Source organism: Hyaena hyaena, unplaced genomic scaffold, assembly GCF_003009895.1.
Source record: "Hyaena hyaena isolate Hyena2069 unplaced genomic scaffold, ASM300989v1 scaffold_203, whole genome shotgun sequence".
Taxonomy (NCBI): domain Eukaryota; kingdom Metazoa; phylum Chordata; class Mammalia; order Carnivora; family Hyaenidae; genus Hyaena; species Hyaena hyaena.
Genome location: NW_024080835.1, coordinates 1,558,397 through 1,583,180, shown reverse-complemented (window position 1 = coordinate 1,583,180; position 24,784 = coordinate 1,558,397). Strand labels below are relative to the sequence as shown.

Below are 24,784 nucleotides of genomic sequence, written 5' to 3'. Positions count from 1 at the left end.
TCAGGAACATGACAGGGATGTCCACTCCCACCACTGTTGTTTAACATATTGCTGGAAGTCCTAGCATCAGCAATCAGAGAAAGGAAATAAAAGGGATCAGAATTGGCAAAGGAGAAGTCAAACTTGCACTTTTTGAAGATGACATGATAATCTACGTAGAAAACCTGACAGACTCCACCAGAAGCCTACTAGAACTGATCCATGAATTCAGCAACGATGCAGGGTACAAAATCAATGTACAGATATGGTTGCATTTTTATACACCAATAATGAAGCAACAGAAAGAGAAATCAAGAAACTGATCCCATTCAGAATTGCACAAAAAACCATAAAATACCTAGGAATAAACCTAGCCAAGGATATAAGAGATCTGTATAATGAAAACTATAGAAAACTTATGAAGGAAACTGAAGTAGACACAAAGAAATGGACAAACATTAGATGCTCATGGAACAGAATATTGTTTAAATGTCATTACTACCCAAAGCAATGTACACATTCAATTCAATCCCAATCAAAATTGCGCCAGCATTCTTCTCAAAACTAGAACAAACTATCCTAAAATATGTATGGAATTACAAAAGACCCTGAAGAGCCAAAGTAATACTGAAGAAGAAAACCAAAACGGCAGGCATCACCATCCTAGACTTTAGCCTCTACTATAAAGCTGTCATCATCAAGACAGTATGGTATTGGCACAAAAACAGACATACAGACCATTGGAATACAATAGAGAAGTCAGAATTGGACCCACAAATGTATGGCCAACTAATCTTTGACAAAGCAGGAAAGAATATCCAATGGAAAAAAGAAAGCCTCTTTAACAGATGGTGCTGGGAGAACTGGACAGCAACATGCAGAAGAATACTAGATCATTTTCTCACATCATACACAAAAATAAGCTCAAAATGAATAAAGGACCTGAATGTGAGACAGGAAACCATCAAAACCCTAGAAGTGAAACCAGGAAACAACCTCCTTGACCTCAACCACAGCAATTTCTTTCTTCAAACATCCCCAAAGGCAAGGGAATCAAGAGCAAAAATGAACTATTGGGACCTCATCAAGATTAAAAGCTTCTGCACGGCAAAGGAAAGAATCAATAAAACGAACAGGCAACTGACAGAATAGGAAAAGATAGTTGCAAATGACATATTGGATAAAGGGCTAGTATCCAAAATCTATAAGGAAATCACCAAACTCCACACTCGAAAAACAAATAATCCAGGAAAGAAATGGGCAGAAAACATGAAAAGACACTTCTCCAAAGAGGACATCCAGATGGCCAAGAGACACATGAAATGATGCTCAGCATCCCTCCTCCTCACGGAAATACAAATCAAAACCACACTGACATACCACTTCACGCCGGTCAGAGTGGCGAAAATGAACAAATCAGGAGACTCTACATGGTGGCGAGGATGTGGAGAAACGGGCACCTCCTATATTGTTGGTGAAAATGTAAACTGGTGCAGCCCCTCTGGAAAAACAGTGTGGAGGTTCCTCAAAAAATTAACAACAGAACTCCCCTATGACCCAGCAATAGCACTGCTAGGAATTTACCCAAGGGATACAGGAGTGCTGATGCACAGGGGCACATGGACCCCATTGTTCACAGCAGCACTCTCAACAACAGCCAAACCATGGAAAGAGACCAAGTGTCCATCAACTGAAATGGATCAAGAAGATGTGGTTCATCTATACAATGGAATAGTATATGGCAATGAGGAAGAATGAAATCTGGCCATTTGTCGCAACATGGATGGAACTTCAGGGTGTTATGCTGAGCGAAATAAGTCATGCAGAGAAGGACAGGTACCATATGTTTGCACGTATAGGTGGATTAGGAGGAACTTAACAGAGGACCGTGGGGGAGAAGAAGGGGGGAAATAGTGGGGGAGAGGGAGAGAGGCAAACCATGAAAGACTCTTGAATAGTGAGAACAAACTGAGGACTGATGGGTGTGTGTGTGTGGGGGGGGAGATGGGCATGGTTGTGGGGATGAGCACTGGGTGTTATAGGAAACTAACTTGACAATAAACTATTTGTAAAAAAAAATATATATATATATATTAAATTAGTATTTTTACTTGAAAAAACTATAAAATATTCCAATTCTCATTTACTTCAACAAATATATATATAAATATACACAGAAGAATATTATATGGAAACAAAAAGAAAATATTGGTTCTTCTCCGTGGGGGAGAAGAAGGGGGGAAATAGTTGGAAAGAGGGAGGGAGGCAAACCACAAGAGGCTCTTGAATGCTGAGAACAAACTGAGGGCTGATGGGGTGGGGGAGAGGGGAAGGGGGGTGATGGGCATGGAGGAGGGCACTTGTGGGGATGAGCACTGGGTGTTATATGGAAACCAGCTTGACAATAAACTAAGGAAAAAAAATTTGCTGCTAAGTGTTTACCTAAGAAGATTCTTTTTTTAGTAAAATATTATTATAGAGTAAACAATATTACTCAGTAAACATGCTACTAAAAAGGAATCATAAGACTAGCTTGAGAAATTTAAGTTATATTAACAGCAAAATTAGAGTACAATTTCAACTAGGCTGGGGTAAATAGGTGGAAAGAACAGAATACATCTCTGAAATAAGGTCAACCAAGATGTCAGGTTTTCTGACAGAGGTATAAATGTTGAGACTAATCTTCCATGGAAATCTTTTAAAAGTGTTAAAATCTGTAATTTAATAAAAAAAAAAAAAACCTTGGTATTATAGGAGCCAAATCCAAAAGTGGCTTTTATGTTCCTTAAAACAAAGACCCTAGACTATAGACTATCAGGATCTAAAACAATCTTTAGAGCAAAGATCATGTTCATTTTATGAATTTTGTACATTATGTCACTCATTGATGTAGTATACTTCTAACTTTAATTTGTTCCATATGCTTTAGAGAGACCCTGGAAAAATGGTATTAGTCTGGAAATGGTAAAGGAAATGAAGCAGGTTATCAAACAGTGGTCATCACACCAATCTGTTTCTAAGGAACCACAGAAGTTCCTGAATGTTGCTGTGCATTGTATCCCTGTGCTTTCCTTTACCCGTTATGTTTCTAGCTTTTCTAATACACTGAAGGTGATGCTGGGTTTATAAGCAGTCAGGACAATTTTCCACCTCACTCATACTTCCTGAGGTGCTTTTTCTTTTGCCATCTGTATTGGTGAGAATGAATAAGGCATACTGATTACTATAAATATCTAGTCTGCAGGAACTTTCTTTTTGTTGTTTGTATATTTATGAGTTTTCTCTGTAACATGTGAAGCCACTATGAAAGTCACCATAGATGGAAAAATACAGTAAAAATGAAATTAAAGAGCAAATGATGTTCTTAAATTGGTATATGTAGGATTATGAATACAAACCCATACATAAAGGCACAACTATTTTTCTTTTTTAATCTTTCAAAAAATGAAAGTATCATTAAACCTATGTATTCTAACAATGGCCAGGCTGTTAAGATGAGCTTCTATAAAACACTCTTGACCTTGGGGCACCTGGGTGGCTCAGTCAGTTAAGCGTCTGACCTCAGCTCAGGTCATGATCTCGTGGTTTGTGGGTTCGAGCCCCACGTCAGGCTCTGTGCTAACAGCTAGCTAGAGCCTGGAGCCTGCTTCAGATTCTATATCTCCTTGTCTCTCTGACCCTTCCCTGCTCATACTGTCTCTCTCTCTCAAAAATTAATAAAAACATGTAAAAAATTTTAAAAAAATGCTCTTGACCAATCAAAGACAAACTTCATGGGAGAGCTCACTGACAACTTTAAAAACTTCCAAAACTAGTTTTTGCAACACACACACACGTACACACCCCTTTAAGAATTTCCAAAATGAGTTTTTACTCCCCCACATGTACAGTTAGGCTTGATTTCTTTACTGTAAATTATATTTTATGATACAGGCAAACACAAGGTAAATATAATAAAAGTAAGCTAAGTAATTACAGCTCTTGAAATGGGAAAATCTGATAGAGTATACTAACACCAGGTCTAGTATAACATTTTCTTCCCTATGTCATAGGAGCAGCCCTAGACATACATATTTGCACATAAAAAATACTCACATTTACGTCTGTGTGATGAATTAAGACACAAAGAGCTGGAAGAATCTGAAGAGAGAAATAATACAAATTTAAGAACATATACATAATGGTATCTAGTTAAAAAACAAAAAAGAAAACACAAACACCTGTTTACCTCCTGAATGGTTTCCATTGGGGGTGGTGGGTCTTTGTGGCGACATAAGTTGACCATAACCCAAGTAACATTCCTTAAGAATGTTATAGGAATAGATGGACTTATGAAGGAAAGTAAAGGTTTCACAACTCCAAGACTTATGACATAATCTCTACACTGTGGCCCATCACCTGTAGGAAGGAGTGATTAATTTAATAAAATACATTGACAGTAAGCAAATCAGAAAACAAACAGCAGTGGGTTCAATATGCTGCTTTCTAGATTTTAATTATTTACTTTTACATAAAGTTTTAGATAACAATAACCAAGTTCTCATTTTAGGTCTCTGAAGCAAGAGTAGTAAGATATTTTTTGTACATGATTTACATATTCAGGTTTATAAACTGTTCACCTATGTTTTTATGCCATTCAAAAGCAGAAGCCTAAGGATTCTTTAGAGTACTTGATCTGTAGAGAACTGTTGCTTTTATCTTCTCTCTCAATGATACTCAGTTTACCAATTTTCATGTAATAAAAGCATACATATATATGTATATACATCAAAATAGTATTAGAAAAAATATCTGTAGAATTTATACTTGAGATCTAATATCAGAGTACCAAAAGTATTAACTATAATTTATTTCACACATTTAAAAAACCATGTCGAAAATAAAGTTAAAAAATAAAAAACTATGTAAAAAATAAAGGAGCCAGTGGGGGAATAAACCAATATCCCTAGAGCAATGGTTCCCAAAGTAATTTTTGGGCCCTATCCCAGATCTATTAAAACAAACTCTGTGGATCCAGAATTCTGGGTCAAGAATTCAAGTCCTTTCATAAGATGCTGTAAACAGGGTAAAGTTTGAGAATCATTGCCTTAGAAAACTGCCAAATTTAATTTCTTTTTTTTAAAATTAAAAAAAATTTTTTTTAGCCAAATGTAATTTCTGTATCTAGAGTTATTGCTGTAATTTCTAGCATGAAATTCATGTTAAGTATTACATTCCATAAATGGAATACTTTTTCCTTGCATTGTAATATTTGGAGATAAAATCCCTGTTCTTTTGGAATCCATGTATTTTAGTTCTTCTATGATGTCACTGGAAGTGAAAACCAAAGATCAAGGTGCTGCATTATTAGTTCTAAATCTAAAATTTGGTATAAAAGCAAAGGGGTGAAGGAATCTGGATAGACCAAAGATAGCACTCTTAACAGCAATATATCATATGTGAAGAACACTTTACAGAGAAATTCTCCCACTTTAACTCCTATTTATGGGACACTAACCATCCCTTTGCATTCTATCTTGGTCCCCAAAGGGTAAATATAGAAGAGGAACATTAAAGTAATATTGACTACTTCCATGCAAGCACAATAGTCTGTGACAAAAATAAACTTTAATATCAAGGGACACACTACAGTTCAGATCCCTGATCTTTTTCGATTCTCCACTCACTGGATGATAGTTCTTTAAACATGAAGTTTGGGTAAAGTTTGGCTCTAGTTTAAAAATAAATCTTGAGGGGTGCCGGGGTAGCTCAGTTAGTTAAGTGTCGGACTTCAACTTAGGTAGTGATCTTGTGCCCTGGTTCGAGCCCTGCATTGGGCCCTGTGCTGACAGCTCAGAGCCTGGGGTCTGCTTCGGATTCTGTGTCTCCTCTCTCTGACTCTTCCTTGCTCACCTTACACACACTGTCTCTCTCTCTGTCTCTCTCTCAAATAAATAAATAAATAAAATAAAAATAAAAAAAAAATTTAAAACAAATTGTGAAATATTAGAATATCTTTAATTATTCTTCCTACAATTAGGTCAAAGACACTCTGAAAGGTATGGTAATCACAGTGTTCAACATTTAAAGTCACTGTCTATAAGCTACAAACACCTGCTGTATGATGATAACCTCACAATGATAATGGATATTACTGTATTTTACTGTACTAAAAAACACAAAAGGTATTAAAAATTTCAATTTACACTCTTTTAGAACTGCCATTATGGAGAAAAACTACTGGTTCATTTTGTACTGCCTCGTTTTTTTCTTATTAGTTTCTATGACGATGGATAGTTAAGGAATAAAATGGACACATCAACACAATAAAGGAGGGAGATACATATTTCATAATTACTCAAACAATTAAGGGTTGACTATATACTTAAAAAAAGATTTTTTATTACTAGATATAGAAAAAGATATTACTGTATCATAAGAAGCAAAAACATTCTATTTTCCATAGGTTTACACCCAAAACAGTTTAATTTCTATAAATTATTTCACAAAAATCCGTATTGAAAAATACAAATTGTTTTTCCTTTTCCACTATTAGTCATTTTTATTACACAGTATATGATAATAATTGTTGGACTAGCATTACAAGTTTTATACAAACCTATGATATTTCCCAGTGCCCACACTGCCTGCTCACAGACATTTTGATGGGGTGAATGTAGAAGCCTCAGAAAAAGTGGCACAGCATCTAAAGGAGGAAAACATAAGTTACATTTAAGTTTAAAATAGTTGGAGAGTTCAATTTCAATAATATTGAAAAAAGGGGGGGCTAAAGATACCACATACTCTAAAGCAAGAATCAATCTGTTTTTGCTGAAACTAAGAAGAAAGAAAGTTATCAAAAATATATTTGGGGCGCCTGGGCGGCTCAGTTGGTTAAGCATCTGACTTTGGCTCAGGTTATGATCTCACAGTTGAGGAGTCTCAACTCCACCCTGGGCTCCATGTTGACAGTGTAAGCCTGCTTGGAATTATCTCTCTCCGTCTTTCTGTTCCTCCTGGACTTGTGTTTTCTTTCCCTCTCAAAATAAATAAAACTTTTAAAAAAAGGAATTAATATATATATATTAAATGTGGGGTGCCTGGGTGGTTCAGTCAGTTGAGCGTCTGACTTTGGCTCAGGTCATGATCTCACAGTTTGTGGATTTGGGCCCCGTGTCAGACTGTGTCTCCTTCTGTCTGCCCCTCCCCTATTCATTCTCTCTCTCTCTCTCTCTCTCTCTCGCTCAATAATAAATAAATGTAAATAAATAAATAAATAAAATTTATTAAATGCTTTTCACTAGAATAAGAATAATGGAAAAATTTTAACTAGCAGACCACTTATGCAGCATCAAAATGGCAGTTTTAACACACAAATATTATAACAGGCTGGCAGATTTTCAGTCACAATTAAACCTGGATAAAATTCCAAATTAAAAATCAATCCTCAAACAAATAAATTCCTTATGATTAAGCATTATTCTCAAGTTTGGAGGACTCCAGTTGTTGAAGTAAGTTTTGAACATGGAAATTTGAAATGACAGGAGGGTGCAGTTCAATCCACTGGCATAATAAGACCCTGACCTCACCTTCTACCATGGACACATCAAATCTACAGCTACAAATACAACAATGCCCTCTATAGAACTAACTGAACAGTCCCTCCAAAACAAAGGATAAAAAGATCACACTAAGACAGATAAGAGAGGCAGAGACTGCAGTCCTTACAAAGCCAGGCACCCCCACCCCTCACCCAATAGCAGTGAGCCACAAGTGGGTTGGATCTCATAAATATGGAGTGTATCCCTGAGGAGGGGTTAGAGTCCCAAATCAGGCACCTGAACCCTTAGGACCTACACTAGAGACAAAGCCCCAAATCATCTGGCTTTAAAAACCAACAGAGCTTATGTCCAAGAGACCCAAAGGGTTGTAGAAACCAAGGGTATGCTCTTAACTTGGAGAAGGAAACAGATATCCAGACCTGAGAAGACAAGAAAGTTCCAAATAAAATGAACCTAAAAAGAGCCACACCAAGACACATTACAATTAAAAGGCCAAGAGGTAAAGATAAAGAGTGTATCTTAAAGCAGCAAAAGAAAAACAACTTGTGTACATGAAAAGCCCCATAAGGATGTCAGTAGTTTTTCAGTATATGGTTACAGGACATTGGAAATGGCATGATATATTCAAAGTGCTGAAAGCAAATATTCCCAACCAAAAATACTCTACCCAGCAAGGTTATTATTCAGAATCGAAGGGGAGAGAGAGTTTTCCAGACAAGCAAAACCTAAGGAATTCACTACCACTAAATGAGCCTTTCAAGAAATGTTAAAGGGACATCTTTAAGTTGAAAGGATAGGGCACTAATTTGTAACAAGAAAACATATAAAAGTAAAAATCTCAACAGAAAAAGGAAAGATATGGTAAAGGTAGTAGACTACTTATAAAGCTAGCATGAAGGTTAAAAAAATAAAAGTAGTAAGAATAACTGTAATTATAACCATCATTTAAAGGGACATACTAAATAACAAGATGTAAAATGTGGTATCAAAAACAAAATGTGAGGCAAGGGGTAAAAATGGAGTTTTGGAATGTGTTCAAACTTAACTTGCTAACAACTTAAAATACTCTGGTATATGTAAAAGCTGATATATGTAAGCCCTATGGTAACTGCAAGCAGAATCCCATAGTAGATACATAAAAGATAATGAGAATGGAATTTAAACATAACACTCAAGCAAAGGCATCAAACCACAGGGAAGAGAGCAAGAGAAGAAAGAAACAGAGAACAACAAAACAGCCAGAAAACAATTATCAGTAATACTCATACCTATCTATAATTACTTTAAATGTAAGTGGACTAAATTCTTCAATCAACAGACACAGAATGTTTGGGGTGTCTCAGTTGGTTACGTCTTCTTTCAGCTCAGGTCATGATCTCACGGTTCATGAATTCAAGCCCCGCATTGGGCTGTCTGCTGTCAGCGCAGAGCCCACTTCAAATCCTCTGTCTCTCTCTCTCTCTATCCCTCCCCTGTTCATGTGCATGCGCGCTCTCTTTCTCAAAAAGAAATAAACATTAAAAACAAAAAAACAAAAACGAAACACAGAATGTCTGAATGGATAGAAAATAAGTCTCCACCGTATGTTGCCTACTAGAGACTCACCTCAGATGTAAGGATACACATAGACTAAAAGTTAAGGGGCAGAAAAAAGGGTTTCATGCAAATGGAAATCAAAAGAAACACGGGATAGCTATATGTGTATCAGACAAAATAGACTTCAAAACAAAGACTGCAATAAAAGACACAGAAAGGCATTACATAATGACAAAGTGGTCAATCCAGCAAGAAGGTACAATGTTTGTAAGTTTTTATGGATCCAATATAGGCGCACCTAAATATATAAAGCAAATATTGACAGATGTAAGGGGAGGAACTGACAGCAATACAATAATAGTGGGGGACTTTAATAACCCACTTACATCAATGGATAGACCATCCAGATAGAAAATCAATAAGGAACATTAGCATTAAACAACATATTAGACCAGAATGACTTCACATATATATACAGAATATTCCATTCGAAAGCTATAGAACACACATTCTTTTCACGTGCACATGGAACATTCTCTAGGACAGATCACATGTAAAGCCACAAAACAAATCTCATTAAATTTAAAAAGACTGAAAACATATCAAACATCTTTTCAGACCACAGTGGTACGAAAATAAAAATCACAAAAGAAAACTTGAAAAGTTACAACTATGTGGTGATTAAACAACATGTTACTGATCAATGGGTCATGGAAGAAATCAGAGGAAAAATTTAAAAATATCTTGAGACAAATGAAAATGAAAGTACAACATGCCAAAGTTTATGGGATGCAGCGAGAGCAGTTCTAAACCTGAAGCTCACAGTCATACAGAAAGACTACCTCAAGAAAAAAGAAAAACCTCAAACACCTACCTTTACTAAAAAAACTAGGAAAAGAAGAACAAAGCTCAAAGTTAACAGAAAAAAGGAAATAATAAAGATCAGAGCAGAAATAAATGAAATAGAGACTAAACAGGTAATAGAAAAAAATCAATGAAACTAAGAGCTGCTTTTCTGAAAAGATAAGTAAAAACTGGTAAAAATTTAGCTAGACTAAAGAAAAAAAAGGTTCAAATAAATAAAATCAGAAATGAAAGCTGGGAAGTTACAACTGATGCTAAGGAAAATTAAAGGATCATAAGAGATTACTATCAACAATTACATGCCGATAAACTGGACAACCCAAAGAAATGAATAAACTCCTAGACATTTACAATCTTCCAAGACTGAATCATAAAGAAATGGAAAATCTAAATAGACAAACACCAGAAGGGCAATCAAACCAGTAAGAAAAAATCTTCCAATAAAAAGTCCAGCACCAGACAGGTTCACTGGTGAATTCTACCATTCAAAGATTTAATACCTATCCTTCTCAAACTCTTCCCAGAAAGGGAGGAGTATGGAACCCTTCCAAAATAGTTGAGGCCAGCATTATTCTGATACCAAATTCAGACGACACCACAAATAAAGATTATAGGCCAAAATCTTTGATGAATACAGATGCAAACATCTTGAATAAAATACTAGTAAACCAAATTCAATATATTTAAAAGATCAAGTAAGATTTCAGGGATGCAAAGATGGTTCAACACCTGCAAGTCAATTATGATACACATTAACAAAATGAAAGATAAAAATCATCATTCCAACAGGTGTAGAAAAAGTAATGGACAAAATTCAATATCCATTTATGATAAAAATTCTCAACAAAGTGGGTAGAGAGGAAACGTACCTCAACATAATCAAGGCTCCATAGGACAAGCCCATAGAGCTAATATCCTACTCAATGGTGAAAGGTTGAAAACCTTTCCTCTAAGATCAGGAGTAAGACAAGGATGTCTACCCTCACCAATTTTATTCAAAACAGTATTTGAAGTTCTAGCCAGAACAAGTAGAAAAAAAATAAAATGCATCCAAATTGGAAAGAAGTAAAACTGTCATTATTTGCAGATGACATAATTTTACATGCAGGAAACCATAAAGACTCCATTAAAAAAACCTGGAATAAATGAGTTCAGTAAAGTTGCAGGATGCAGTGTCAATATACAAAAATTTGTAGCATATCTATATGCTATACTCAAACTATTAGAAAAAGTAATTAAGAAAACAACTCCATTTAAAATTTCATCAAAAAGAAGAAAATACCTAGGAATAAATTTAACCAAGGAGGTGAAAGACCTATGCTAAAAACTTCAAGACACTGATAAATGAAACAGATGAAACAAATAACTATATTCCATGAACTATATTCCATGCTCATGAATTAGAAAATTAATATTACTACCTATCAAATTCCCAATGGTATTTTTCACAAAAAAGAACAGGGAATCCTAAATTTGTATGGAGTCACAAAAGATTCTGAATGGCCAAAGTAATCTTGAGGAAGAAGAATGAAAATGGAGACCTCACGCTCCTTGATTTCAAACTATATCACAAAACAAGATTAATCTAAACAGTATGGTACCTATGCTGGCATAGAAACAGGGAGGTAGATCAACAGAAAAGAAAAAAAAACCCATACACATATAATCAATTAATTTACAACAAAAGAGGCAATAAAAAACACTGGGGAAACAGTTTCTTCAATAAATGAATGATGTTGGGATAACTGGACAGACCAATGCAAAAGAACAAAAACTAGACCAGAATCTTATACCATATACAAAAATGAACTCAAATGGATTAATGACTTAAAAATAAGACCAGAAAGTGCAAAAACTCCTAGAAGAAAACACTGGTGGCAAGCTCCCTGACATCATTCATGGCAGTATTTTTCTGAACCTGACTTCACATACAATTAGAAACAAAAGCAAAAATAAATGGAACTACATCAAACTAAAAGCTTCTGTACAATAAAGGAAACTATCAACAAAATAAAGGCAACCTCCTGACTGAGAGTAGATTTGCAAATCATCTATCTGATAAGTGGTAAACATCCAAAATATATAAGAATACCAATCTCCTCCCCCCAAATCTGATTACAAAGTGGGTATAGAACGTGAATAGATACCTTTCCAAAGAAGGCACATACATGGCCAATAGACATATGAAAAGATGCTCAACATCACTAACCAGGGAAATGCAGATCAAAATCATAATGAGGTATCACCTCACACCAGTCAGAATGGCTAATCAAAAAGATGAGAAATAACAGGTGTTAGACAGGATGTTGAGAAAACAGAGCCCTTGTGCACTGCTGGTGGGCACTGTAAATTGATTCAGCCACTATGAAAACAGTATGGAGGCTAATGAAGAAACTAAAAATATATGATCCAGTAATTCCACTTCTGGGTATTTATCTGAGCAAAATGAAAACAAATTTAAGAAGAGTGCCCAGTATTTTCACTGTAAATATCTTTGCCACAAACATTTTCACCCTATAACCCATTGGCCGTAAGGCAATTATGCCATAAAAGGTAAAATTATGAAAAATAAGAGGGACATTCATTTAAAAGGACATGAAACATGAAAAATGCATTAACAAAATTAAAGAGTTTATTGCAAAATACAACATATGAATACATTGAAAATGTGTGTAGATTCATGCAACTCTATGCAAAAAACTGATTTTATTTTGCAGACTGTACCTAAGCCCTTGTCCTCAAAGTCTTTCTTTCATTATATACATTTTTTTTGCTTGTTGATTCATCTCTTCATTTGGCATCATCTTTTGTAATTTTTTTTTTCTAAAATTTTTTCCTTAAGATAGGTATTAGTTTCTGAATACAAAAATGCATGTTTGTAATGGTTTTGTAATGCATTGAGGCCTTCTACCTTGTTCTCAGCATATTATTGTCACATGTATGTTGATAGATGTTCCAACGTTCTAAGGAGAAATGTGGGTTCAAACTCTGTGCCATTGTATAGACTATTATGAGGGCTATGATTTAATATAAAAATGGGAGTACTGTGTCAATGGAGAAATGAAAGGAAACTGTCAGTTATTTGATGAAAGCAACAAACTATCAAATCAAACTGTCAACCAGTTATTCTGATATGTTTTATGGCAAAATTGCTTTACAGGCAAGTAGTTATGTAGGGGAAAATATTTTCAGCAGAGATTCTTATGGTGAAACCGCTTAGAACCTTTCAAGATATAAGCACCCTTATGTCCAATACAGCATTATTCACATTAGCCAAGATATGGAAACATAGTGTCAAATGATGGATGGATGGATGGATAAGATGATGAGATGTGTGTACACATACACAGGTACACACACACACACACACACACACACACACACACTAGAATACCACTCAGCCATTAAAAAAAAAAAAACCCAAAAGAAATCCTTGCGCATTATAATATCAATGGATCTTGAGGTACTACTAAATGAAATAGGTCAGAAAGACAATCTATGATTTCACTTACATGTGGAATCTAAAAAACAAATGGACAAAATGAAACTCATAGATGCAGAGAACAGATTGGTGGTTGACAGAGGGGAGGGTTTTTTGGGGATGGGTGAAATAGGAGAAGGGGGCCAAGAGGCACAAACTTCCGGTCATTAAACAAGTTAAGTCACAGGAATGAAACGTACAGCATGGTGACTGTAGTCAATGATGTACTGCATACTATGTAATTTGATATGATGGGGAAACTAGAGTTATTGCGATCACTTCTTGGTGTAAACATTTCTTTTTCTTTTTAGAGAGCGAGAGAGAGTGAGAGAGAGCGAGAGTGAGCCAGTGTGTGTGCAGGACAGGAGCAGAAAGAGAGGGAGAGAGACAACCCTAAGGCTCTGCACTGTAAGGCAGAGGCTGACATGGGGCTTGAACTCAGAAACCATGAGATCATGACATGAGCTCAAGTCAGACACTTAAACACTAAGCACTCCTTGATCTACACATTTCGAGTCATTCTGTTGTACACCTGAAACTAATTTAATGTTATATATGTCAATTACACCTCAATTAAAAAAAATAACATCACGTGTTTTTAGACAGGCCAGTAATTCCTGTACCACATAAGCTCTTCTGAATCAGAAAGTGGTTCTGCTCCTTTATAACAAGGATGGGAACAGAGAAATCTGTATCTAAACAGAATAATATTGCACTAAACACATGATTCTTTCATTTTTTTCTTCTGTTTTACTTTGAAAAATGCTATTAAATACGTGTAGATCAATCATGCTTTACTCATAAAAAATCATTCATTCATCTATTATATTTGGTAAAATCAGACAGACTGGCAGTATTAAATTCTAAGCCTCCTTCTAATCTTGAAAAAGCACTTAGAAAGGAAAATGAAAGACTAAACTATTATATTGAGATCATAAAATTTACCAGTCAATTATACAAAATAAAACCAAAAATAAAAACCAAAATCAAAACACATATAAACCCCAAATTAAGCAAATTTTACCATGATTTAAAGTAGTATTAATATTCTGTGTAATATCACAATAGAAATGTCTACATAATAAAATGTTTACTTGGGTAACACTTTCCCTTTAAAATTATGTAGACATTACTGCTTAAGATTTTAACAAACTTAGACAAGTATACTCCTTACACACCTGAGAAGCATATTAAAGTACTTTTTAAAAATTATTAATTTCTTTGTTTCATAGAAGAATTAAATAGTATCATGAAAACAATACTCAAGTTATTACTTCCAATAATCTTCCCCTTACAGCTTTTGGAACATAAAAGAAAAACAATCTATTATAATAGCAATGAACAAATTTCAAGCTATTTTTCAACAGGACTACTTTATAAAATATCTCTCTAAGTTGCATGATGAAAATCTCATTAAGAGAGGCCAAGAGGCAGTACGGCAATGGGAAAAAACACCTATATTTCTATGAGATCCTACAAATAAAGGGTAACTAGAACAATATAATCACTACCATACTTGGGAAATGTTCTCAGATGAATCAAATCAAATAAAATCAAATGAATTTTTGGAAATAGGAACTGTCAGTCATTGGAACAACATGATCAAAGTAATATACTTAAGTTGGCCTATTTCAACTACCCCATTATTGGACAGCAATTACTTTATAATATATTCTTTTAAGAGAATCAATTTTTTTTTTTTTACTAACTTCTTTGTTAGAAACCATAATTTTATCTGTTAATCACCAACTTACTGGACTGAACTACTGCTTGAGTTTGTTCAGAGGTTCCAGATGCAATGTTTGTCAGAGCCCATGCAGCTTCAAACTGTAAAGAAGGACTACAAAAAAACAAATAATTTTAAACACCAGGGATTTTTATATTGGCCCAAATATACTATCTGCCAACAATTCCTCCCTTGGAGCATTTTTAAAGTATTAAATACTTTTTTTCAAAAGTTATCTATGCATCTAGCATTTTCTTTTAAATCTCCAATGACTATTTACATCATCTCTGCAGTATAAAATGCATGCAATTTCCTCAGGTGTCCTACTTATTTTTAGTAAAAACTCCTTAAGATACCTATACATTACTACTCAACAGTTTTCTCAAGTACTTAGCCGGCCAAACTAGTTGTCAATTTTCAAAGCTTAAACGTTAAATATATCATTCTCTAGTTCCTCTTTGGCCTTTACGGTTACCTCTTGTTGTAAACACACCTTGCACTGTTTTTCACTTTGGCTTTTTCAATTCCATCTTATAGCCCTTTTCTTGAAAGATCAAACTAACTACTAGAAAATCTTGTTTTCTGCAAAAATACAGTCTAAATTACCTCTCCAAATAATGTACTTACTTGTCATCTCTTTCAAGACAATGGACTAAAATAGGCAATATTCCAGATTTTATTAAGTCATCGATTGGTGGATTTCGATCACTGGACAAAAGCTTCCTATAAGAGATATACATACCCTTTTGGTTAATATCCAGAATCTATAAGGAACTCACCAAACTCCACGCCCGAAAAACAAACAACCCAGTGAAGAAATGGGCAGAAGACATGAACAGACACTTCTCCAAAGAGGACATCCAGATGGCCAACAGACACATGAAACGATGCTCAGCATCCCTCCTCATCAGGGAAATACAAATCAAAACCACACTGAGATACCACCTCACGCCACTCAGAGTGGCTCAAATGAGCCAATCAGAGAACTCTAGATGCTGGCGAGGATGTGGAGAAACGGGCACCCTCCTATATTGTTGGTGGGAATGTAAACTGGTACAGCCCCTCTGGAAAACAGTGTGGAGGTTCCTCAGGAAACTAACAATAGAACTCCCTTATGACCCAGCAATAGCACTGCTAGGAATTTACCCAAGGGATACAGAAATGCTGAGGCATAGGAGCACATGGACCCCAATGTTCATAGCAGCACTCTCCACAATAGCCAAAACATGGAAAGAGCCTAAGTGTCCATCAACAGACGAATGGATCAAGAAGATGTGGTTTATCTATACCATGGAATACTACATGGCAATGAGAAACAATGAAATCTGGCCATGTGTAGCAACATGGATGGACCTTGAGGGTGTTATGCTGAGCGAAATAAGTCAGGCAGAGAAGGACAAATATCATATGTTTGCACGTATAGGAGGATTAGGAGGAACTTGACGGAGGAACAAGGGGGAGAAGAAGGGCGGAAATGGTGGGGGAAAGGGAGAGAGGCAAACCATGAGAGACTCTTGAATGCTGACAAAAACTGAGGACTGATGGATGTGGGGGGGAGGGGGGAATGGGCATGGAGGAGGGCACTTTGGGGATGAGCACTGAGTGTTATGTAGAAACTAATTTGACAATAAACTATTTGTAAAAAAAAAAAAAAAAAAAAAGAAATTAAAAAAAAAAAAAGAGATATACATACCCTTTTGAAATTTAATAACATAATTAAATTCAAATTCATATGTGACACAGAGATTACACAAATGCTCACTCATTTGAATACCCTGCACAGCAATTTTATGAAAGCTTAACCAGATGATGCCCCTATATAAACCAAGTGATGGCTGCTTATTTACTACCCAATAAATGAAACCTCCTTACCCTAGCGTAAACCACTCCACAAGTTTGCTCCATCTTACCTAGATAATTTCATTCTCTGTAATTCAACAATAGATCAGTTGTCTGTCCACCATTTTAATCTCATTTCCAGGCCTTTCACATCTTAGTCCCTACACTTGGAATGCCCTCTTTTCTGTCTATTCAAACTCTATTCAAAGTCCATTTCAAGTTGGATGTTTTCACAGTACCCTCTCTGAATTCCAAGAACATTTACATAGCATATGCTTACATTTGCTTTTATCACTCTATTTTAAATATACTTTGCCTTCTCATTAGGTTCTAAACTTTTTACAGAGCAAAAATTATACTAAATGCCCTTTCACAGTATTTTCCACAACATATGTCACGATTCATAGCACAAAGTAGAAAATAACCCAGTTTTTCTTAATTGAGGTTCTAGATTTTAATAAAAGACAAATTTTTTTCCTTCATTTTACTTCATTTACTTTACTTCACTGAGAACACATTCTTAAAGATTTAGAAATGGCCTTTGTTTCTTTGAGTGCATAATGTTGCACATAGTATCTACAAAATATAAAATCAGTTTGGTGCTACTGTCTTGATTTGTGCTAAGGTACCATCAAGTTTTGCCAAAGGTGCTTTTACAACATCACTGTAAATTGTTAACATTATTTTAAAAAGGCAAATAAAGTCTTAGTATTATTGATAAATGAGTCTGATTTTGTATACTCCCCAAAGTTGTCTCGGAATCTCCTAGAGACTCAAAGACCATAATTTGAGGGGTGCCTAGGTGGCTCAGTTGATTAAGTGCTCAACTCTTGATTTCAGCTCAGGTCATGATCTCATGGTTTGTGGGATCAAGCCTCCTGCTGGGGCTGTCAGCGTGGAGCCTGCTTGGGATTCTCTCTTCCTCTCTCCTGCTTGCATGTGTGCACACATACATACATGCACCCCTTCCCTCTCAAAATAAATAAACATTAAACACACACACAAAAAACAAAGACCATAATTTGAAAATATCTGCCTTAGGGGTCTCAGGGCTTTAATTATCTTGTAGAACTCCTGTTGATAAGAGCTGCTCCAAAACTATCAAACAGTCAACAATGAAAAATGGTGAGCAAAATGTATCCTTTTTTTTTTTTTTTCCAGTTTATTTATTTACTCCCCAAAAGAGAGGGAGACACGGAGACAGTCACACAGAGCTACCCAAACAGAGAATCCCAAGCAGGCTCTGGACAGGAGCCTGACACGGGGCTAGAACTCATGAATCATGAGATCATGACCTGAGCCAAAATCAAGAGTCAGACACTAACCAACTCAGTCACCCAGGTACCCCTCAAATTTCTTATTTTTTAAAAAAATGTTTTATTTATTTTTGAGAGAGAGAGAGACAGCGTGAGCAGGGAGGGTCAGAGAGAGAGGGAGATACAGAATCCAAAGACAGGCTCCAGGCTCTGAGCTAACCGCCAGCACAGAGCCCGATGCAGGGCTCGAACCCACGAACCATGAGATCATGACCTGAGCTGAAGTCGGATGCTAAACCGACTGAGCCACCCAGGAGTCCCTCAAATTTCTTAATCATTCTATCTATAAACATAATTCTCCATTTTGAGATGTAAATACTTCTGTGATTTTCTTTCTACATAACCAAGATCTCTCTAAGAAGTTCTTTTACCTGTAGTGGGCAATAGTATTAATTCTAAAATTTTCCTATCTGTCTTAGGGTATTTAAAATAAATACACAGAAGCAAGAAAACTCAAAGAAATTTTTTTTACATAAAAGATTCATGCACTGTCTGGGGCGCCTGGGTGGCTCAGCTGGTTAAGCGTCTGACGTCAGATCTCACAGTTTGTGGGTTCGAGCCCCACATCAGGCTCTGTGCTGACAGCTCAGAGCCTAAAGCCTGTTTCGGATTCTGTCTCTCCCTCTCTCTCTGCCCCTCCCCCACTCATGCTCTGTCTGTCTCAAAAATAAATAAACTATTAAAAAATTAAAAAAAAAAAAAGATTCATGCACTGTCTAAGATATTGGATGGATCAGTGAAATCTCCCACTGTGAAATTCTATAAACAGGATCAATTACTTGCTTAAGTGTCTCTTTCCTACTTATAATCATAACACAGAGAATTAAGTCTTATATTTATAAATATAGAAAGCCAAGACTGTGTTGAACTATGAAACAATCATGTCTTCTCCAATCTATTCATTAATACAAAGGTCTCAGAAACAAGTTTTTCTGGTTCTCCTCTTCAAATATAGAAGCATACACCTCTGGAGATTTCACAGCAGAAATATGCAAAATAATGTAATATTCCTACCTGGAAATCTACTGGGAAACTCTGTAGCTCTCAATCTTAATGTCTACTTGTCTGTACACTGCTATAGTAGGCTTATAACACAATTTATTGTTTGAATAAAATAGGGATTATGAAAAGAATTAGCTACCTGGACAGGAGGGGAAAAAAATCTGACTTTTTATAAAATTAAACCTATTAAAAAAGAGTGAAGTTTTATAAATAATGTTTTTCAGGGTGCCTGGGTGACTCAGCTGCATTCAACCTTGGCCTGGGTCATGATCTCCTGGTTCATGAGTTCAAGCCCTGTGTTGGGCTTTATGCAGACAGTTCAGAGCCTGAAGCCTGCTTCAGATTTTGTGTCTCCGTCTCTCTGCCCGTCCCCCACTCATGCTGTCTCTCAAAAATAAAAACATATAAAATAATTAAAATAAACTAATAAATGTTTTTCTACTAGTTGATAGCAGTAACCTGTCAAATCAACTCTTCCCTAGCATCTGTATGTATTCTGCAACTTGAAACTTTAGTTTATCTGAGTTTAGAAAAAACTACCAATTTTAATACTCTAAACCCCCACAAAAAATTTAACGTAAATTTAGTTTATGGACTGGTCTTTATTGTTTGTCATCTAAGTTAAATATAAGTCACAGCACAGTATAGTGAAAAGTCAAACAGAATTCCTGTGTAAGTTATGAAATTTAAATATGTCCTCAAAATTTAACTTACCTAGCAGCTTGAACTGCACTTAACTGAATTCCTTGGTTATCACTTGACGCATTCTATAAAAAATTAAAACAATTTTTGATATAGATACACAATAATTAGAAATACAAATGAGGACAGGGGAAAAAATTCAACTTACTTGAACAATAGCTTCTAGAGAGGTATTTTGCTGCCAAAAAAAAAAAAAAAAAGAGAAAATGAAGTTAAAAAGTCACCATAAAATTCTATATTTATGTAAAATCTTTCACTCGTAGTTTTAAGTTACCAAAATAACAACAACTTACCACTCTATAATCACCATCTATATCAGAATCTTCACAGATATCTTCATGTGGTACATTCCTTCTCTTTAAGAGATGTTCATCTCTTTTATTCTTTAAAAAAAAATCAGAGAAAGAACTTTAAATAAAAAGATACTTTCATAGAAAAGTTAGGCAATCCTGTCCTATAAAATGAAATAGGAAGTGCCTTTTAAAAGTAAAACGCAAATGAAAAATTAAACCAAATTGTGAATCAAACACTTAAGCAAGACTAATTTGAGCCCCAAACCCCAAATACTACATTTTTAATAAACCGTGAACTATGTAAAAACAAATTGGAAAACAAAAATTTTAATTAAAAAAGATAGTGTACAGTTTAAGCCAGAACCAAACATATATATTTATTTAAAAGTACTAAACCATTTTATACATCATCTGGGAGCTTCTCTTTATCACCTAAAAACAAAGTCAAAGCAAAAGTTGGGCAATTCAAAATGAGACAAAAATCAACAATACCTTACAAAATTCAAGGAGCACTAAAATTTCACTTAAAAAGTGTCGGACAAATTTAAAGATATATATTCCCAACTATAAATCATTTTTTTTTACACAAACATAATATAACCTATTTTAATACTTGAAAACTTCATGACATTTATTATAAGTAAAATAAGTACTTTCCAGGGCATAATCACACCTGCAACTAGCAGAATTATTTAGTATAACTAAATAGTTATGACTCAAACTTTATATAAATTATTAAAAATTACAGAAGAAAAATGCCACATAAGAGTTCGTTTATCTCTGTTTTTGGATAGTGGACAAGTTGTATCATGCCAACCTCAACAGCCTAGAAGTTTAGTCAAAAACCCTTCGTTTTCAAAAGAGAAAGAAATGCTAGGCACTTGAGGTTAATACACATTTAGTACCTTCTATATATGCTATAATGTTGTTAGAATTATGCTTGGAAGTACCCAATATTAATCAGACTCACCTTCCTTAATTCAACTACAACTTCATTTCGTTGTCTTCTCATAGTCTACAAGAAATTTAAAAAAATATTTTTGAAAAAAACACTCCAATTTTCATCACCCAGACAAAACCACTATTTACATTTTAATGTACACACCATAATCTTTTCTTCTAGTCATATATGTACACAGTCATATTTCACTCATAATAAAGATCATACTACATATATATAATTTTCTGTATTAGACATAAAATTTTAGAACCATTAAGATTTATAAAAATACAAAGATACAAACAATAAGAGAACCCGTAAGCTCAACTCCCATATGAACCACAACACTTAAATAATATATGTACCAGGTTGGTAAAACTCAACTGCTTAAAAGGAGGGATGGGGGCATCTTCCTGGCAATCCAGGTCTTTCTCTAAAGGTAAAGAGTGTTAGATTTACTGTGATTCTGACACACTTAATTGATTTATTCTGTCTTTACACCTTATTTTTGTTTACTTAATTTACAGAGTTTAGAGCCCTTCCAGGGTGGTATATACAGATCTTTTTCATTATTATTATTTGTTTTTTTGAGAGAGAGCGTGCAAACACACACGTTCACTTGCACAGGGAAGGGGCAAGCAGAGAATCTTAAGCAGGTTCCACACCCAGCACCAAGCCTGAAGTGGAACTAGATCTTGGATCTCACAACTCAGACCATAACCTGAGCCCAAATCAAAAGTAGGAAGCTTACCTGACGGAGCCACCCAGGCACCTCTCTTTTTTGATTTCTAATGACCACATAATTTTTTTTTTATCACATACTGTAACTATTCTTATTTTTTAACATGAAGTTTTCTCATTTTAAACTTACCTAACACATAGAAACATGCTCACTATAAAACATTCACACTTTTCAGGTGAACAATACAAGTTTATGCTCTTTTGTGTGTAAGTTCCCCTCATTCTTTCTAGTGACTGCATTATGTCAGGGCATACCAAGTAGAAATAGCAAATCACAAATATTCGAATGTCTAATAAAGATCTTAAACTCATATCCAAAACCAAACTTTTGACTTTAACAAACATACATAACTCCATCTGATCTCACATGGTTCATATGGGGGTGAAACCATGAGTTCTTTTATTCTTTGTACCTTTTTATAAGCCTTATGTTAATGTTTAAAAAATTCAGGACATATCCAGTATTATAGATCTATTGATAATTTCAGAGAGTTTCAGTAAATGTAAACTCTATCCTTCCAGATGCACAGACAAAAACTTTAGAGCCATCCTCGATTCTTCTTTTTCTCTTACATTACACATTCGATCTGTTAACAAATCCTTCTTGTTCAACCTTCAAAACTAATCTAAAATCCAACTACATATCACTACCTTCTCTGCTACTACTCTGGTCTAACTCCCCATTATCCTTCACCCTAGATTATTGCAAAAGCCTCTTAACTTGTATCCCTCTTTCTGCTCTTGCCTGCCTTCTCCCCCAGTTCATTCTTATCACAGCCACCAAAGCAATCCTCACAGGGAATCTTAATTTTTGAGTGCCACAGTCTCCTTTGACAGCTGATGAAATCAATGAACACCTTCCACACAGTGTTTTTAATTACAAAGAAATACGTAAAATTACCAAAAATAGCAAGTATACCGACACACAGTTGTCAAATATATTTAAATACGAAAAAACAAACTATAATACATGTACTTCATTATCAAATTAAACAGGATCTAGCAGTGAGTCCAAAAACTACTATAATTTCAAAGTGATGATGACAATAAAGATATCCTGCAAAAATGTTTTATTGGTGGTAACAAAAAGTCACAGGTAACTTTAATAACTACTGCAGTTTATTGGCTACATTATTAAATGAAGAAAACGCCGTTAGAAGTTAGTGAAAATAATGATGTAATTTTTTTCAAAGTTTCTAGGCCTTCTTGAATTCTACCTATAGACTCCAAGGGAGGAAGGACCCAGTAAAGAACCCTTTCTTAAAAAGCCAGCCAGATAGTGTTATTTCCCTTTCCAAAGCCATCAAAAGCTGTCCACTTTGGAGTAAAAGCCCAGTCATTAATATGGCTTACGTACTCTCAAATCTCTTATCTGTTTTCTAATTACCAGTTTTCAGACCTCAGGTTCTGTCATTCTCTCCATTCACTTTGCTGAAGCTGCACTAGCTTAGCTATTCCTCTAACACACTAGAAATTCTCTCTCTTCAAGGCCTTCAGTAATAGACTCTACAGTAACTCCTAAGGATAGACTCCACAGCCAAACTGCTTGGGTTCAATTTTCAGCCACACTACTTACTAGCTCTCAACACCTCAGTTTTCTCATCTATAAAATGAGGATAGTAAAAATACCTATTTCATGGGATACTATAAAGATTGAATAAGTTAGTATATGCAAAGGGCTTAAACAACTCCTGGCACGTAGCAGTATATGTGTTAGCTATTATTATTACTGCTACTGCAAATTCCTCAGGCTGTAATGCTCTTCCTTCATTATCTGCAGTGTTCTCTTTCTTTTTTTTTTTTTTTAATGTTTGTTTACCTTTGAGAGAGAGAGAGACAGGTGTGAGTGGGGGAGGTGCAGAAAGAGAAGGAGACACAGAATCTGAAGCAGGCTCCAGGCTCTGAGCTGTCAGCACAGAGCCTGATGCAGGGCCCCCTGGGGGGGCCCGACTGTATCATCATGACCTAAACCAAAGTCAGATGCTTAACTGACTGAGCCACCCAGGCTCCCCTGCAGTGCTCACTTTCATTTCTGAAACTCTCAGCTGTCACCTCTATGGTAAGGTCTTCCCCTTCCTAGCCATTCAGCAACTCTCTGAGTACTCTCTATTCCTTATTTTTTCTCTATACCATTTATCACATTCTAATATGCTATATATAGTTTTACTAATTGTTACCCTCTCCCTACTAGAATATAAATTCTATAAATAAGGAATCAATATTACTTCTTCTCAAAATGTATTGTAGAATCTTATATGCACAGAAATCTTTACCTCGATTTTTGACCAAACCAATTTATTCAATCTCTGTTTAAGTGAGGATCATTTGAGCTTTGATACAGATATATGCTTTAAAAAATAGCAAAAGAATGAAACCAGACCACTTTCTTAATCCATACACAAAAATAAACTCAAAATGGGTTAAAGACCTAAATGTGAGACCTAAAACCATAAAACCCCTAGAAGAAAACATAGGCAGTAATTTCTTGGACATCAACCATAGAAACACTTACTAGGTACATACCCTCAGGCAAAGGAAACAAAAGCAAAATTAAACTGGGACTATACCAAAATACCAAGTTTTTTGCACAGTAAAGGAAATCAACAAAACAAAAAGGCAACCTACTGACAAAAGATATTGACAAATGACATATCTGATAAGGGGTTAATATCCAAAATATATAAAAAAAAAGCCTACAACTCAACACCAAAAACTAATAAATGATCCAATTAAAAAATGAGCAGGGGGGGGCGCCTGGGTGGCTTAGTCGGTTAAGCGTCCGACTTTCGCTCAGGTCGTGATATCGCGATTCGTGGGTTCGAGC

General features: G+C 35.3%; 1 protein-coding gene across 1 annotated transcript in view; it reads right to left on the bottom strand.

The window, feature by feature from the left end:
* Positions 1–24,784, bottom strand: part of KPNA4 (karyopherin subunit alpha 4) — a 73,699-nt gene that overhangs the window by 28,553 nt on the left and 20,362 nt on the right. Inside the window, exons 2-10 of the mRNA XM_039241971.1 lie at positions 21,250–21,294; positions 20,280–20,369; positions 20,135–20,164; positions 19,999–20,051; positions 15,755–15,850; positions 15,156–15,241; positions 6,578–6,664; positions 4,208–4,377; positions 4,075–4,119 (exon numbers count right to left, since the gene is read on the bottom strand). Coding sequence (XP_039097902.1) covers positions 4,075–4,119; positions 4,208–4,377; positions 6,578–6,664; positions 15,156–15,241; positions 15,755–15,850; positions 19,999–20,051; positions 20,135–20,164; positions 20,280–20,369; positions 21,250–21,294 — 702 coding nt within the window. The remainder of the gene's footprint in view (positions 1–4,074; positions 4,120–4,207; positions 4,378–6,577; positions 6,665–15,155; positions 15,242–15,754; positions 15,851–19,998; positions 20,052–20,134; positions 20,165–20,279; positions 20,370–21,249; positions 21,295–24,784) is intronic.